At 47.1% G+C, this 15,377-nt stretch overlaps 1 protein-coding gene across 3 annotated transcripts in view; it reads left to right on the top strand.

Moving 5' to 3' along the window:
- CLMN (calmin) overlaps positions 1 to 14,483 on the top strand; it is a 124,916-nt gene extending 110,433 nt beyond the window's left edge. Inside the window, exons 11-15 of one of the 3 annotated variants that reach the window (XM_036842163.1) lie at positions 2,177 to 2,237; positions 2,849 to 2,919; positions 3,332 to 3,428; positions 4,930 to 5,097; positions 9,484 to 14,483. In XM_036842163.1, coding sequence (XP_036698058.1) covers positions 2,177 to 2,237; positions 2,849 to 2,919; positions 3,332 to 3,428; positions 4,930 to 5,094 — 394 coding nt within the window. In that variant the 3' untranslated portion in view covers positions 5,095 to 5,097; positions 9,484 to 14,483. Of the gene's footprint in view, positions 1 to 2,176; positions 2,238 to 2,848; positions 2,920 to 3,331; positions 3,429 to 4,925; positions 5,163 to 9,483 lie in introns of those variants that run through there. The other 2 variants (XM_036842162.1, XM_036842164.1) reach the window with 2 other exon arrangements.
- Positions 14,484 to 15,377: the final 894 nt, after the last annotated feature.

Below are 15,377 nucleotides of genomic sequence, written 5' to 3'. Positions count from 1 at the left end.
GGTGCCCGTCCTGTGCTCACAGCCATGTCACCCGCCCTCCCCGTTTTACACTCGAGAGAACTGAGTTCAGAGAGGTCATTGCCTGGCCGAGACTATGGAACGGGACAGAGCCCTGGCATCTCTCTTCCCAGGGAAGGCACAGGATGTTTTCCTGGCTGTCAGTCACCCCCTTGGCTTCCCGTTGGTGTCAGCAGAAAGGCCGCTGGTCCAGAGCCTGCAGGACTCCACCCCTCATGGCCTGTCCTCCAGCCTCATCTCCGTCCACCCTCGGTCACCCTCTCCCCCATCCCTAGCACACTAAGCACCCTGGCCTTAGTTGAGGTCCTGGAATGCCCCCCAACATAAGTTCCTTCATCCTTGAGGACCCTCTGTCCCCTGCCTGCTCCCATGGGTCTCAGCTCCACTACCACTTCCTCCAAGCAGCCTTCTTGGATTCTTCCAGGCTATTTTTGATTCCCCTTTCTGTGTTCTCATAGCCTCTGTTCTTTTTCTCCGCATCATTGATCAAAGCAATAATTTCTATAATCATTTATGGAAGGATGTATTTATCATCTGCTCTTCCCCTAGACGTGTGAGCCAGCTCCCTGCAGGCGGGGAGGGCACACCAGCATTCCCCAGCATTTAGCTCGGCACCTGCCTTATAGTCGGCATTCAAAGAACAAAAGCTCTTTGCGGGGAATGATAAGTGAATGGCTGTGCTCTCAGTCTGCGGCAGGCTCCTGGCGGAGCGGGTCCTCAGCGTCTCGCTCGGTGCCGGCACACAGTAGCCTCCTCATCATGCTTGTTGAAAGAATGACGTTCAGGATGCAAGCGTGAATACGTCTCATATTGATTTTACTGTAACACAAAAACCACCTTCGAGAAAGCATACTGAAAAAAAAGGGGGAGAGGGAAAAATGAGATTCCCCCCCCTCCAAGGATGAGCTTTTTTACTAGAAAACATTACAAATACGTGGTCTGGGGTGGGGGGAGTGGAGAGTGGTCCTGCGTTTCCAGGACCACTTGTTGAGTTGACTCTTATGGACACTGTTGGGTTCCAGGCAACAGTGTCTATTTTTTTTCTTTGTAGGTGCATTTTGTTTCATTTCTGTGCTGTGATACCAGCCAGGAAAAACTAGCACAGGCTTTGGATTGAGGAAAAGGACTGAAGTTTCCCTAGGCCTAGCCCCGCCCCTGGCATGTAGTAGGTGCTCAAAACCTGTTAGCTGGAAACGTGCCCCAGGAAAGCGAAGAGCTTGGGGATGTCTGGAGGACAGCCATGGGTGGGAACAACAAGGCTGCCAATGATGGGAATAAACTCGTGGGTCAGGTGCCTCTTTCCTGGACCCCATAATGCCACATAGTAGGTCTGCCTTGAGGAAACTAACATGACTGTCTCTGTATCAGGCCCATCCACATGCAACACCTCTTTCTCCTGTGGAGCAATAAGACAGGGCCACTTTGACCTGCAGTAGGCTAGTATCCCCGCCAGCTCCATGAAGTAGGTAGGGTGGGAATGATGTTCCATTTCACAGATAAGGAGAACTGATCAGGGATGTAAATATTTGACCAAGGTTGCCAGTTAATCAACCAGGAGCCAGGATGACAGCCCAGGCCTCTGGTTGGGTATCTTTTTGCCTTAGCCCTGAGTGAGCCAGCTTTATTAGAAGATCAGAGAAACACATCAGCCTCAAAGATATAGTCAGAAAATTAGCCTCCTCGTGTATGAAAGGAAAAGAGGTGGTCCACCCAAGAGCGAGGCAGTCAGCAGCATTGGGCACAGCAAGGAGCACTGCAAAGGGAGTCCGGGTCCCAGGTCTCAGCCCAGGTCTGACTTTAGCTTGCAGAGGACATCTGGTGAGTCCCAAGACTTCAGGATACTTAGAAAAAGAGATCCCTTCCTGCCCCAAGATCCTATGATTTTTAAGAATATGTGGTCTGCTTTCTATTTGAAATTCTTTCTCACTGTTTTCTTTTTATTTTTTCTTGTCGCCGAGGGCTCAGTGTGTCCCTTTCACATCATCCTGCCGTTTGTAAGCACACTCCACCCCGGGGGGGGGGTCTACTGGTACCATGTCTCATTTCCGTCACTAGGTCAGAAATCAGAGCTTGCCTACATCCACACGTGGCAGCCTCGGGATGGGGGCAGCAAGAAGTTCTTGGTGGCACCAATTCAAAACGTGTGTTTATTTTGCAGGACAAGTCACAGTGACTCCAGCATTTACATTCGACGACATGCTAATAGGTCTTTGGAATCGGTTAGTATGTGAATTTCTTCTTCTTTCATCCGGCCCCTGCTCATCAATTCCTTTCCATCCTTCCTCCTCCCCAGCCCAGAGCTTTGAAATGACTGACGTGCAACAGCTATGCTTTGGGATAGAAGACAAGCAAATTGAAACCTTGTCACTAAGCATAGTCCAATCAGATGTGCAGTTTGGGCAATAGGGGATGTAAATAAAGTGATGATTTTAAAGCCCAAAGGCATCTTTGTCATAACAAACGCATCCAAGACCCCACCCCTGCACACGCATCCAGAAAGATCACGTTCAAAGACAGAGGTGCCACATAAGCAGAGGATTCGTTTTGTCTTCGCAACCACTTAGCTGTGGATGTGTGGGGACCCAAAGCCCTGGGATCCACAGCTTGCCCTGATCCAGGTTGTTATGGGCGAGGGGACCCTTCCGTCCGCCCGTGGGAATAACGTAGAATAATACTGCATAGTCATTTTACTTCGGAACTAGATGTTTGCAAGATTGAGAAAATCATTGCATGCTCGACTTTGTATGTTTAAAATCATTTCATTTTCTGTTTCAGAGATTTCATCTTTACTAATTGGGTTGCGGGGTTTTGTTTATAAATTTCACTGTAGGAACATTTTAACTATGCTCAGTTGAGGAACGCAGCAGATCTGGATGACAGAAGAAACCGAATGCTAACCAGGTAGGTGGCAGTACTCCAAGCTTAGTGGGGCTTAAAAGGATATTTTTTCTTTAATTATGCAGCCTACCTTCTGGGGGTGGCTATTCTCCAACGAGGCTGTGTTGGATAACAGTATTAATAGTCTGGGCTCATGAAAGAAAATATCCGTTCCGGAAAAAATGAATGGAAATTGAATATGAGTAGGAGGGGAAAGTAGATATGAATTCGTGTTGATGGGCAGGGCATGGTTCAGAAAACGACTCGGTTTAAAGACAGGTCTGGGTCATGAGCCTGTAGCTGTATTTAGATGACACAGTGGTATAAGCTGGCCCTCTGAGGCAGAGCCAGGCGGAAGAGGTAGGGACGGGATACTGTGTGTGTTCTAAACGCTGTAGCCCCTGACAACTGTGTTCATTCTGTGTCGCCACTGCAGGTACAATACTCAGAAGCTCACTGAGCTGATTTTACAGTTTTATGGCATCAGAACAGACATGAAGAGGGAATGCAAACATGCCAGGATGTCTATGAAAGTATTTCTTACTGTTGGAGAACTAAATGACCTAGACTAAGAGTGTCGAATTGCTGTAACACCGCCCATTTAGAGCATAGGCAGGCAGAGAAATCTAAAACTCTTGACAACTCTGAGATGCCCCTATCTCTGTTAAAGTTATTGAATTACTTAATTTAATTGATTTTTTTTTAGTATTTGCCACGGGTTGAATTAGCTTGGAAGGACTTAGATTATTGGAATGGAAAGACCTTGTCTGAAAATTGCCCAACACCCAGGAGTGTAATCTTTACAGGTCCACCTGTCTGGCTACTAAAAAAAGAGGCAAGATTTGTTTCCCTCCCCTGCCATAAAATGGAAATATTAATTCACCTTTTCCACCAGCCTTGACATCCTCATAGGAAAATAGTACTTTTAGCTTATATGAGATAGAGTCTTTGAAAATTGAACCCGCAAGGTTGAGAAGTGCAGTCGTGTTTTCCATGCTTTTGAGCATTTATTACCCTTGCGATAAAAATATACAGTTTAAAATTTCTCTAAAAACAGTTTTAAGAAGGAGAAAGAAATTCTGTCCGTTGTGTGTTATCTGCGTGGGAATCACTCAGTTTCCAGACCAGGGCAAAGGTTTAATCCCCTCTTGGCCTGGCCTTTCATTGTATCAGGAGATGGTCTAGGGAGAAGGAGGTAGTTTTCGCTTCTCATAATCTCCATCACCCTGATGACCCTGAGAAGCCCCAAATGACCCTGAGAAGCTTACACTCTAGGTTCTACAAATGCAGCTGCAAGCAGAGGCCCCCACGCCCAACTGCAATCAGATTATGGCTTCTGACCCTTTCCTGTCTCCACCACACAATCCCCTTCTGGGCTTTCTCCACCAGGCAAAACTAAAATGTCACTTCAGCACTACCTTCTGTTAAAATAAGAGAAGAAAGATACATCTGACCAAAAGCTGGTAACCTGGTAATTATTTGCAAGGTTAGATTCCAAAAACAAAAACAAAAACTTGGTGGTACAGAGGTGTGTCTTTTCGTTGCTGATGGCTGTTTTTAAATGATCTGTCATCAGGGAACCTCCGATTCTTTCTTTAGATTCCTTAGGAAGTCCCCTCTATTCCTAGGGAAGAACAAAGAACCATCAGCTTCTAACTCTGCGTTAAGGGCACTGCGGTGTAAGGGAAAGCATCCTGGACTGGGTGTAGACCTGGCCCAGGTCCCAGCTGTATCACAAAGTCACTGTATGGCCTTGAGCAAGCCCCCCTCCCACCCCCTCTCCATGAGGCTCAGTTTGCCCATCTGCAGAAAGGGGCCAACAGCTCCTCCCTCTTGGCGCTGTGAAGATGAACTGAGTGGGTTTGAAAGCTCAAAGCACCCCGGGACCCAGCCCTCCGCCTGGGTCTGCACCTCACTGGGAAGCCCTCAGCTCTCCAGTTGGGCAGTGAGGCTGGAGTACAGGGAGGGAGGGGGCTCCACTGGGCTGGGGACCCACTTGTGACTGCCTTGGTGTGTCTCCCCTCCTGCAGGAAGGCCAACAACTCAGGCGAAGCCAAGCTGCAAGAGATCCACAGCCCACAGAGCGACTCGCTGATGCAGTTCGTCCAGCAGCCAGACGTGATGTACTTTATCCTCTTCCTCTGGCTCCTGGTTTATTGCCTGCTGCTCTTCCCCCAGCTGGACATCAACAGACTCTGATGCGTGCGTCTGCATAATAAAAAGACAGGATCCTGGCCAGGGGTGGGCGGTCTCCTTACTTCCTTTTATTGCCTCCGAGGAAACTTAGACTCCCTCTCTCCACTTTTCTTTTTCATGTTTCCTTTTTCTCCTGTAAGTCCTAAGCACGCTTTTCTCTTTGGCTATGGACTCAATGCTCAGGTGTGTGGCCAGATCCTTGGGTGGGGTTTGTTTGAGTGCCTTGCTCTGTCAGGTATTAAGCTTTGTTATTAATACTCATAACTGGGTCTTAGCTCGCCCCACGTGCTGGTTTTTAAGGTCCCAGATGGACTTGAGTTTCTCGCCTCCCGATGAGAAATAGGATGGATGCCTCAGGGAGACCCCCACTGGGAAGAAAACTGCCCTACTTTCCTCCGAGAGGGGAGTCTGAGTGAAGGTGCTGGGGGTCCACGCACCTGTTGTGGTCTGGTGATTGGTCGTTTTCTTTGGGGGGATATCAGAGCAGCACAGAGCTGCCGGGTCCAGCAAAGGGCGTCCATGAATGGCAAAATTCGAGGAAAGTGAAGGCTAGGTCGTGAGCTGCAGTGCACACTTGTTCACCCTCGTTTTCTTTTTTGTGGGGGGCATGCATTTCAGTTTTGCATTTGCATTGATTGAACTGAGGTAAAGCTGTGATTTTCAAACCTTTCCCATCTGTGGAATCCTCCTTTCAAGTGGATTCTCAGGGGCCAGTCTAGTTGATACATGAAAAGCAGAGCTTTGGCTGACACAGGGCAAGGCCTGGGATCCCTCTCGCTTTGCCCGGGCAGCTCCTGGCTTCCACTCGTGCCTCTTGAGGCATCTGTGCTGGTACCCAAGGCCCCGCAGGGCACTGTCAAAAAAAAAGCCCCCGAAAGTCCCGAGGAGGAATGCAGAAGTGGCCTGGCTGAGAATGAGCTCTGACTGATGTTAGAGCAGGAAGTGGTCCAGCACGTTCCTGCTCCGAGAGAGCTTTTGTGCACACCTGCCTCACAATGCGAGTCTCAGCACGGGCATCTTTTGTGGTCAGTTATGATGGGTTTCTTGAAAAGGAAAAGGGTTTCTGGAAAGCACCCCAAGAAGCAATCAGAACAGGCAGGTGGTGCGAGGACAGAGGCATCTACCTGCCCTTCCATCTTCCTTCTGCCCTGGGCTCCCTCCGCTCCCTGCTTCCTGCCAAGGTGCAGGCCATGCGTCCCTGTGTATTACTTGCTCCTCCCATTGTCCTCCCCCTCAGAAAGCGTGTATATGGTGAGACTTATAAAACCACAGCCTATTAGGTCAGGAGGGGCATTCAGACGGCATCTCCTCTCCTGAACCCAGAGAGGCAGAGCTGGTTGACCAAGATCACACAGCCAACCAGGAGCGGACTTGCAAGTGTACCCAGGCCACCTGATGCCCCATCCAGAGCTGTCCCCTCTTTTAGGGAACTTCCATTGGACCCATGAATGTCCTGAAAAAAAAAAATAATAAAATGAATAGATAAGAATGTCCTCATTTAAACAAAACCAGAATTTTTAGGTCAACCACCGACCTTTGTTTTTTCTCGTGATTTTCCCATGAGGAAGTTTTGTTCACTTTCAGGCTCATTGCCTGTTCCTTCTGGAATACCCTCGACAGCTCTAACAGCTTGTCAGCTGACACACCAGTTTTGTTGTTACTCCAGGAATCACGCTTCTCTCTCAGCAAGGCAGGGATTTGCTTATTTCAAATGGGGGGTGTCTCAAGTTTACAGAATTCCAGCATGGCCAAAAGAATTGACGTAGCGCATCTGAGTCGATGACAGCCAAAGCCTGGCCTCTAACCCACTCTGGCTATAGGCTGCTTTCTCTCCACGAACGAATCTAAGCCTTCCCAGCTGAAAGCTGTTGGGAGTTTGGAGCGATTCCACCTCGAAGGCCGAGTGTCCCATGGAAAATGAGCTAATTAGTGACCTCCCTGGCATCGCTGAAAGCTGAAAGGTACAGATAATAAAGACTATGTGTGTGATATTTTATAACCCTGGACACCGTGCGGTCCTCACCTAAATTAGATGCTTGAAAAGCCAGGGAAGAGCTGACCCGAACGTTAATCATTTCATTTTACGGGTCTAGACCTTGTTCAGAAAAGTCTCTGCAGGTTTCTTCTCTCACCCATTACAAAGTGTAATGTTGTTTAAAACCATCTACTGGCAAGAAGCCTGAAAGTCATTTGGTTCAGGGTGGCAGCAAACTGATTTTTTTTTAAAAGAAAAAAAAAAATCTCACTTGATTACAGGCGTGTGTGAAAGAAGTCAGATATAGAAGGTGGGTAAGAAGCCTGCAGGACAAACCACTCCATGGCTTGTATTTAAGAATTTATTTTTAATTCTTATCCAAGTAATACATGTTCATAGTTTAAAAAGAAACAAATACTATAAGACTTTTAATGAAAACTAGTAATCCCCTATGGGTTGCTCTCTAGAAGTAACACTTTCACCTCTTTTAGCTGTTTCTTCTAATATTTACCTTCGCATTTCTACATAACATGCTTATACTTCTTTTATTTTAAAAATTAATCTAGAAACATCTACTGGCTTGCTACCGTGGTAGAGAAGGATCTTGCTCTTACCCATACCGTGCTTTGTTTTTCCAGTATAGCTAGATATGTTATTTGGTACATCTCTCTTCATTGTGGGCATATGAGGACTGTTTACTTGTGAGCCAAGTAGTGTACTATAGTTACACGTCCTTTCTCGTCAAATTTTTTCTCCCTCCTTGATGATGATGATTGATGATGATGATTTTGGTGTGGCACATCTTAGAAAAGAACATGGGAAGTAAATATTATTGTAAATAGTTTGAGATTTTGCATAACTTAAAATATCCTTATTCTGCCCTTACCCAGGTGTAGCTGGATATAGAATTGTGGGTGGAAAGTAATACCCTCCCACCACCCCCCAGCGTGGTTGTTGAGATTCCTGATGCCATTCTGATTCCCAGGCCTTTTGCTGTGACTTGGGTTTCTCCACCCTCTCAGGAAACATTTAAGATCCCTTCATTCTTAGTGTTCTGAACTGTCCTGATGGTGTTGTACCCTTGATGGTGTACCTCGTGCTGGGTTCTCATGAGAAACTTCTTAAAGTTTCTTGTAATTGTTCACATTCTTTCTTTCTATACCACCTGTTGTTCCAATGTTGGACTTCCCAGCCTAGACTTCTAATATTTTTTTATCTTTTCTATTTCTCATCTCTTAATTTTTTTTTGATCTGCTTTCAAAGGTAGTTATTTAGCTTTATCTTCTCAATATACCTGATGAATGTTTTATTAATTTTTAATTTCCAAAACGTTTTATAGTGTCCTGTTCTTGTTTCATGGGTGCAGAACTTATTTCTCTGTGGATGTTCATGATAGTGGGGTTTGGGAGAAGTTCTTTTCTGCTCTCTGTTTTGCCTTTATTTCCTCTAAGTTCCCTTTCTCTTAGTCGTACTCTCTGTCTTTCACATTACAAGTTTTCTTCAGATATCTAGTGATCCGGTGGATCGGTTTGTATGTAAGAATGATACATCAAAAAATGGATAGGAAGTTCTGTGTGTCACCTGGTGGATATTTCTGTAGGGTCACCAGGTGGGCACCTGGACTCTTCATGGGAGGACCACACATATCAATATTTGCAGGTCTTTTCTCATTGTGTTTCCTTAGCGATATTTCCACTTCTCTCCTGCCTGAGATAAAGGGACATACGCAGAGCTGCTACTAGCCTATGCAGGGCCCTCATGCAGTTTCAAAAAGGGCATTCCCTCTGAGTGGATGGATGACTTAGAAATAGGTGCCCCTGTGTGCAGAAGCCACCCGTGGGCACTTGGCCAAACTGGCAGAAGGCATCTTTTGCCTCTTTCTCCAGGGAAAGGCTTGAGGAGCAGAGTAAGGGCTAGATTTTAACTCCCAATTGCCCCCTTAGCCAAGCACCTTTGTGCCGTGCACGGACTGGAGGGCCGTACCCAGAGATGCCGGCGCACACCTGAGTGCCGGCACATACCTGAGTGCCCGCATCGTGACTCTGAGCAGGCATCTCATCACGGTCGGTGTGTAGACTCACTGAATCGCTCCCGCCTCGCCGTGCCTGGTGTCCCTGGGTTAGAGCTCCTCTGCTTCCCCCCGAGGAGTCGTCTGCTGACGCTGCTTGGTGCTGGTGCCTCTCCTCTGCCCGGGCAGTGCGTGGTGTGGGGATTCCTTGGCCCTGCTCCCGTCTCCCTCAGTTCTGCCCCTGACACAAATGGGTTGGCATCTCTCGCCTACTGTCATCTCCTCTTCATCCCTTTGTCTTTATGATTCCATCACTTCCATTCCTTTGCTCTTATTTCCGTGGGGTTTCACCAGGGAAGACACCATCTTGCATCGCAGGTCCCACGTTCGCTCTCTCCCTGCTTGTTAGGTGGCTCACTGCCCTGTGGACGCGCCCTGAGTCCTGCTGAGCCATGGTCTGCGAGCGCCTTCATGTGATGCTGGGCCGCGTGAGGAGAGGCGAGAGAGCACCTGGAGCTCCCCTGGATGCCACGGTACAGATAGGATTCTCCTTCCTTCCCTCCTTTCCACCTCCTGCCCCGACAAAACTACCTTAGAGCTCCCGCTCCCCGCCAGCTTCCTGGAGTCATGCACTTTCTAGGGTTTCTTTGCCACCGTCACTTCGCTGGGGAACAAGCGGTCCGCACTGGTGTCAGCCCGCGAGCAAACCGGCTGCTCCCTCTGTGGATGGCTGTTTGGAACTTTGTGAGCAGTTCCTCCTGGTCAAGCCCGGCCTCTGTCGGGGGTGGGGCTCCCACCAGGACTGGGGACCAGGGAGTACCCCACTCCGTGCCCCCTGGAAGCCACCCTGGGCACAGGCTGCTTCTCCCTTTCTGGGGTTCAGCGGAGTTTCCCCAGCTCTCTCTTCCCGTCCCCGTGCAGTGCTGGCCTGATCTTTGTGAGGGTCGAGCTCATAGAAGGCGGAAGATTTGGAGACTGCCTGCCTGTGTAGTCGATCTTCATAAATTATAGGTTATTTGATAGCCTTAGGGATCACGTCAGGGTCTAGTGCCTCATTTAGGAAATGAGAAAACTGACGATCGGGAAGGAGAAATGACTAGTCACATTGCTCGTTAGTGCCCTCGGGAGGGACGTCTGGATGCCAAGTTTCCTACAGAACTCCAGCCTCCAGCCCCTGCAGCTAAGCTGCACTTCCCTCGTCACCAAGGACTCAGAACATCGCAGAGCTGATCTCTGAAACACAAGCCAGAGTAAACCAGGAAAGGATGTATCTCTGAATATCAGAATTCACGGTGGCTTCTTTGTTAAGAGTTGTTCTCTTTCCGTGGTCGTGTCACTGGAGAGCAGCCCTGTGTGACACACTCTTTCACGCAAGCTCGGTTTTCCTTAACCCTCCAGAAGGCCCACTGCAGTTTGGAGCCGTGGCCTCTCTTTCCTTTTGGCTTGGAGACCTTCCCAGCAATTTCTGTTCACGTCCTAAAGTCCCCGAGGTGGTCAATGTGGGAGTTTCAGATCCACGTGGCTCCTCAGAACCTTCCCAGTGATACTCTGGCCAGGAAACAAGAGCCCACGAAACCCTCCGGGTGCAGATGTGTTATTTCTCTTGCCCTGACATTGCATCATCTCTGCTGACACCGCCTTCGGGGCGAGACTTAGTGTCCTGGGGCTGCAGCTGCTGTCTAGAGTCCCCGCTGAGTATCAGGCTCTTCCTCCGGCCTGTCCAGCTGCTCTCAGGATGAAGGCCTTGACCTGGGCTGAGCCGCTGAAGGCTGAGAGCTGGCGTGAGTGATAACTTGCTTATTTGCTGGAAATAGCTGCGGACTTTGCCTTAACGGTTAGCCGGTGTCAGGGAGCCAAGAAATGAGACATGGGTTCTCTGCTGGATGTTGAGTCCCATAGATCTTTTCGGCTCTGCCTCTTGTCAGGCGCTTTGTGGAGGAACAATAGTCAGCGCAGGGAAGTGAGCCCAATACCCGTGAAGCGTGGATTCTGCATGCATGGCGCCCAGAATCTTCCATTCCCATCTCATGCACACCCCATGGCTTCAGGCTCCAGGTGAGCCCTGGCCCTCCTTGCTCTGACGTGTGACAGCACCACAGTGACCTGCAAGCCTTCAAAGTCCTCCACCCCCGTGGGCGCGACCAGCTTGGGAAGGGGCAAAGGCCTGGAGGCTCTCAGAAGCCCCTACTTCCCTAGGGTCAGCAGAGGTCATCAGAGTTCCAGGGCCCCTCTGACTCTTCCAGAATTGCCGGACTCCTCAGCGGCAGGAAGACTGACTTAGGTGCTTATAATTCGTTCTGAGAACCTTGATGAAAACCCAGCCCTGGGCTGTAGCACCAACAAGCCAGAAAAATATCCTCGTTTATGGGAAGAAGACAGCCAGTATTTTACGCTGTTTGACCACGTGGTTTTAAACACACACACCACTCAATAATCTACCGCCCTGATCCCACTGCTAACTTCAAAATCCCTGACACTTAGATGTCAAAGCCAACTTTCATCTAGCAGGAATCTCTTTAACTGAAACTCCACCCACCTCTTTTTTTTTTATCACTCCCTTCTCCCTTCTCCGGGAGGTTTTATGGAATAGGGGAAGAGGGCAGGTTCAGGAATCAACCAGATCTAGGTTCAAGTCCCAGCTCTGTCTCCAGATATCTGGATGACTGGGCAAATTACCTCTCTGAGCATCTTCTGTGCAGAATCGACACTCAGTACATATTTGCTGAGTGAATAATAGCTTCCTTGTGAGCTTGTTATAATGTCGTAAAATGCTCAGTAGCTCCGTGTCTGCATGTCCCTCCTCGCCAAGCTTTGACTAGACCTCCTTTCAGTTCGTTCAGTTTACCATCGCTTCTTCTAGCCTCTCTCCAATCCGCCTCCATCTTGCCAGCTGCTCTCTCAAAGCTAGCTCATGCCTTTTACGAGAGGAAGCCGAAGCCAGCGTGTACCCACGAACTCACTGGACCCTTAACAACAGTCACGGGAGGTGGTTCTTTCAGAGAGGAAGTTAAAACACAAGAAGGAAAGATAACAAGGTCATAGAGCTGGCAAGTGGCAGAACCATGATCAAAGGACTCTTCCTTCCAAATGTTGATTTCCACCCTAGACTTTGCTGCTTAGAAAATAAGTCACGCCTTAACGCGATTCTGATTGTTGGTGACTTTGGCCTTGTTGGCACGTGTGGGTGGAAATCTCAGAGTTGGGCGGGTTTAGCAGTCGCATTGCAAACCCTCACCTGGCGTTCTTCCCCTTCCCAAGTTTCTGCGTACTTTGACCCCCCAACCCATATCAATACTGCTTAAATATCTCCTTCATCCTCATTTGGTAAAAATGACTAATACTGTACATCAACTATACTTCAATTAAAAAATAAATTTAAAAAATTTAAAATGACTGAGGACACCCCAAGTTCAGGTTTTAACCTAAGGTTGCAAATTGACAACCAAAATGACTGCGTCTAAAGGGTCTTTAGCAGCATAACCTCAGTGTCTAACATCCAAGATTGAATGACTTCAATTAACTGCCCCCAGGTAGTCACTCTTCACTTCTTCTCACACATGCTTTTCAGAGTAGAAGTGAGGCTTCCTCCTTCAAAAAACAAATCTCACTGTGCTGGGCAGAGCACAAGTGAAATAGGGACGAGACCATGGATTACTTGGAGGAAGTTAGAACTGGTTGGCCTGTGAGATAGGAATCATTATTTTTCCTTTGTTTTGAATTGAAAAGTTGTGATTTTTGCATTGTTGCAGAAAGGAATAGAAAAATGTCTCTTAATAGCTTTGTTTTCCATTTGCAAAAGTTCAGACTTCTTTTAGACCCACCAGAAGTCAGTAACAGCCTATTCTCTGTAAGACTTTGCTATGAGGACAACCACCACATGCCTGTATTCCTAAATGTCATGCAAGGATTGAAACACTGTTTAAAAGGAAATTCTGGGGACTTCTCCAGTGGTTAAGACTCCACCTTCCAATGCAGGGGGTGCGGGTTCGATCCCTGGTCGGGGAACTAAGATCCCACATGCTGCCTAGTATGGCCAAAAATTTTAAAAAAGGAAACTCTGAAAGTGTCTGTAACCTAGAGCATTGACATTGTTCCAAAGTAGGATAGCACTGGCCTGGTCATCAGGACCCCAGGTCCTAGCTCCGGCCCACCTGCTGTGACACCTTGAATAATTCATTTACCTCTCTGGGTGGAAAGGTGGAAGACCTCCTTTTAAAAGTCTTTCCTAGGTTTAAAAATCCAAAGGTTAGCAAATTAGTTTTGTTTTCTTTTTAATCCCAGTAAGTGGCCTGTTTGCTTAGAATAAATGCACCTCTGCATTTGTAAGTGAATTCCAAAGCTTAGGGCATGGCTTCCGGCTTTAGTATCTGAGAAAGGTGCCTTTGGAAAGGGTTTGGTAAAATAAAATGTGGGCTGTTGAAGGTGTGGGGTGAAAGTTTGGAGTAGAACGTGGGAGACCTGCTTCCTAGGACTCCCAGAACTAAACTGGTCTCCTTAAATTAAGTCAGCATCTGAGGCAATTTTCTTGGATTCCTTGAAATTCACAAGTTCAGCTGCAGGCATATATAGATGTAAACAGCTGGACCTTTCTATCCTTCCCATCTTTTTCCCCCGTCCCCTCGTAGACTCGAAATAGATAGGCACAGAAACTCCACTCGAATCAGAGGCTGCTTGCATTCTAGCACTGGATCCCTGAAGCCAAAGACTGGCATGTTTGTATAGAATGTCCCTGGGTTGGGAGTGGGACTGGGCGAAGGGGTGCCATGAAGCAGAGACCCTGTCTCCTTGAAATTACACCCTAAGCTAGCTACCTGCATCACTTGCATTGGTGTTGGTAACATCAGCCAAAGACAAAGAGTAACAGAGGAAGGATGGTTGTTCCCTACCGTACATGGTCAGGACCAATTATTAAACCTGGAAGCAGGAGTTTGTTCAAAGTGTATTGTATTGGATGATGACAGGTATTTATTTTTTCAAGGTCTGTAATACGTTTAACAGATTTAATGCTACAGTTTCTTGTAATGTCATGGCAGGACTTAATTGATAATGTTTGAATATTTTTACTGAGAGCTCTAAGAGAACTATTGAAAAAAAAGCAAAATGTTATTTTGTAGTACAAGAAATATTTTGTCTATTTAGTACATACATACATAGATGTAGCTTTGTAAAAAAGGTATCTTTGTAAAAAAGATTGTATGAACATGCACTCTTATTTATTGACTATTGTAAATGAAGATATAAATGACTATTTGCATAATTTATACCTGTGGGAAATTAACTGGAGTATTTGTTATTTGACTGTTTTCTATTAAGGACTATTAGGCTTGGTGCTATGATGAATGGTCTTGTAAAATTACATGTAACCTTAAGAAAAATTTTGAGTATAAATTTCATGAATTGACCAGCTCATTGATAATTCTTATTTCCATGTATGTTCATGCCTTTGCCAACCAGAAATGATTCTATCTTTCCTTTGTCCCAACAAAGAGTACTATTGCCAGGTAAAAGTGACACCAATTGGCTGTAGAATTGTAGAGACTGTAGGGAATCTACCCTTTTTAACTATTAACTTGTCTTGAGCCTTTGCAGGTAAATCTCCAAGAAGGAACAATAATGGTAGTGGTGGTGGCAGTTTTTGTAGGAGTGATGGTGGCTCTATGGCTGTGGAGTTATGCTGCCTGCTTGGGTTTGAATCCTGGGTCTGTCTCTTACTAAGACTGTATGATTTGTAACAAGTTACTATAGTAGCCTGGGTCTTCCAGAAAACAGATCCTGAGTCAAACCTTATGTGCTTATGCATCATTGCCAGGGGGATGGGGGCGCAGGTGCGATCCCAGGGCAGCAAGAGTGAGGCAAGGAAGGAGGGAAAGCAAATCAAAAGTGGTGCAACAGGTATTTATCGTGTACCTACTAGGCATCAGGCACTGTTCTGGTCGCTGAGAATAGAGTAATAAACGAAACCAAAGTCCTTGTACTCGGAGAGCTTACATTCTAGTGGCGGAGAGAGACATAAACAAAATAGGTAACATATACAGTATGTCAGATACCTATCAATAAGTGCTGTAAGAATGATCAGGACAGGAGCACCAGTTTGGGGGTGGATGGGGAGGTGATATAGTGTTAATAATCAAGAGAGGCCTCTTTGAGAGGGAGACATTTGACTAAAGACTTGAAGGAGATGCCAGGACAAGTCACTCGAATAACTGGAGAAGAGCTGTCTAAGCAAAGGGAAGAGCAGGTGCAAAGGCACTGTGGTGGGATCATGGCTGGTGTTGTTATGGGGCGCCAAAGAGCCTGGTGTGG

This window comes from Balaenoptera musculus, chromosome 2 (assembly GCF_009873245.2).
Source record: "Balaenoptera musculus isolate JJ_BM4_2016_0621 chromosome 2, mBalMus1.pri.v3, whole genome shotgun sequence".
Classification (NCBI taxonomy): Eukaryota; Metazoa; Chordata; class Mammalia; order Artiodactyla; family Balaenopteridae; genus Balaenoptera; species Balaenoptera musculus.
Note: the sequence above shows the minus strand (reverse complement) of the source record. Positions and strands in the feature narration are given on the sequence as shown.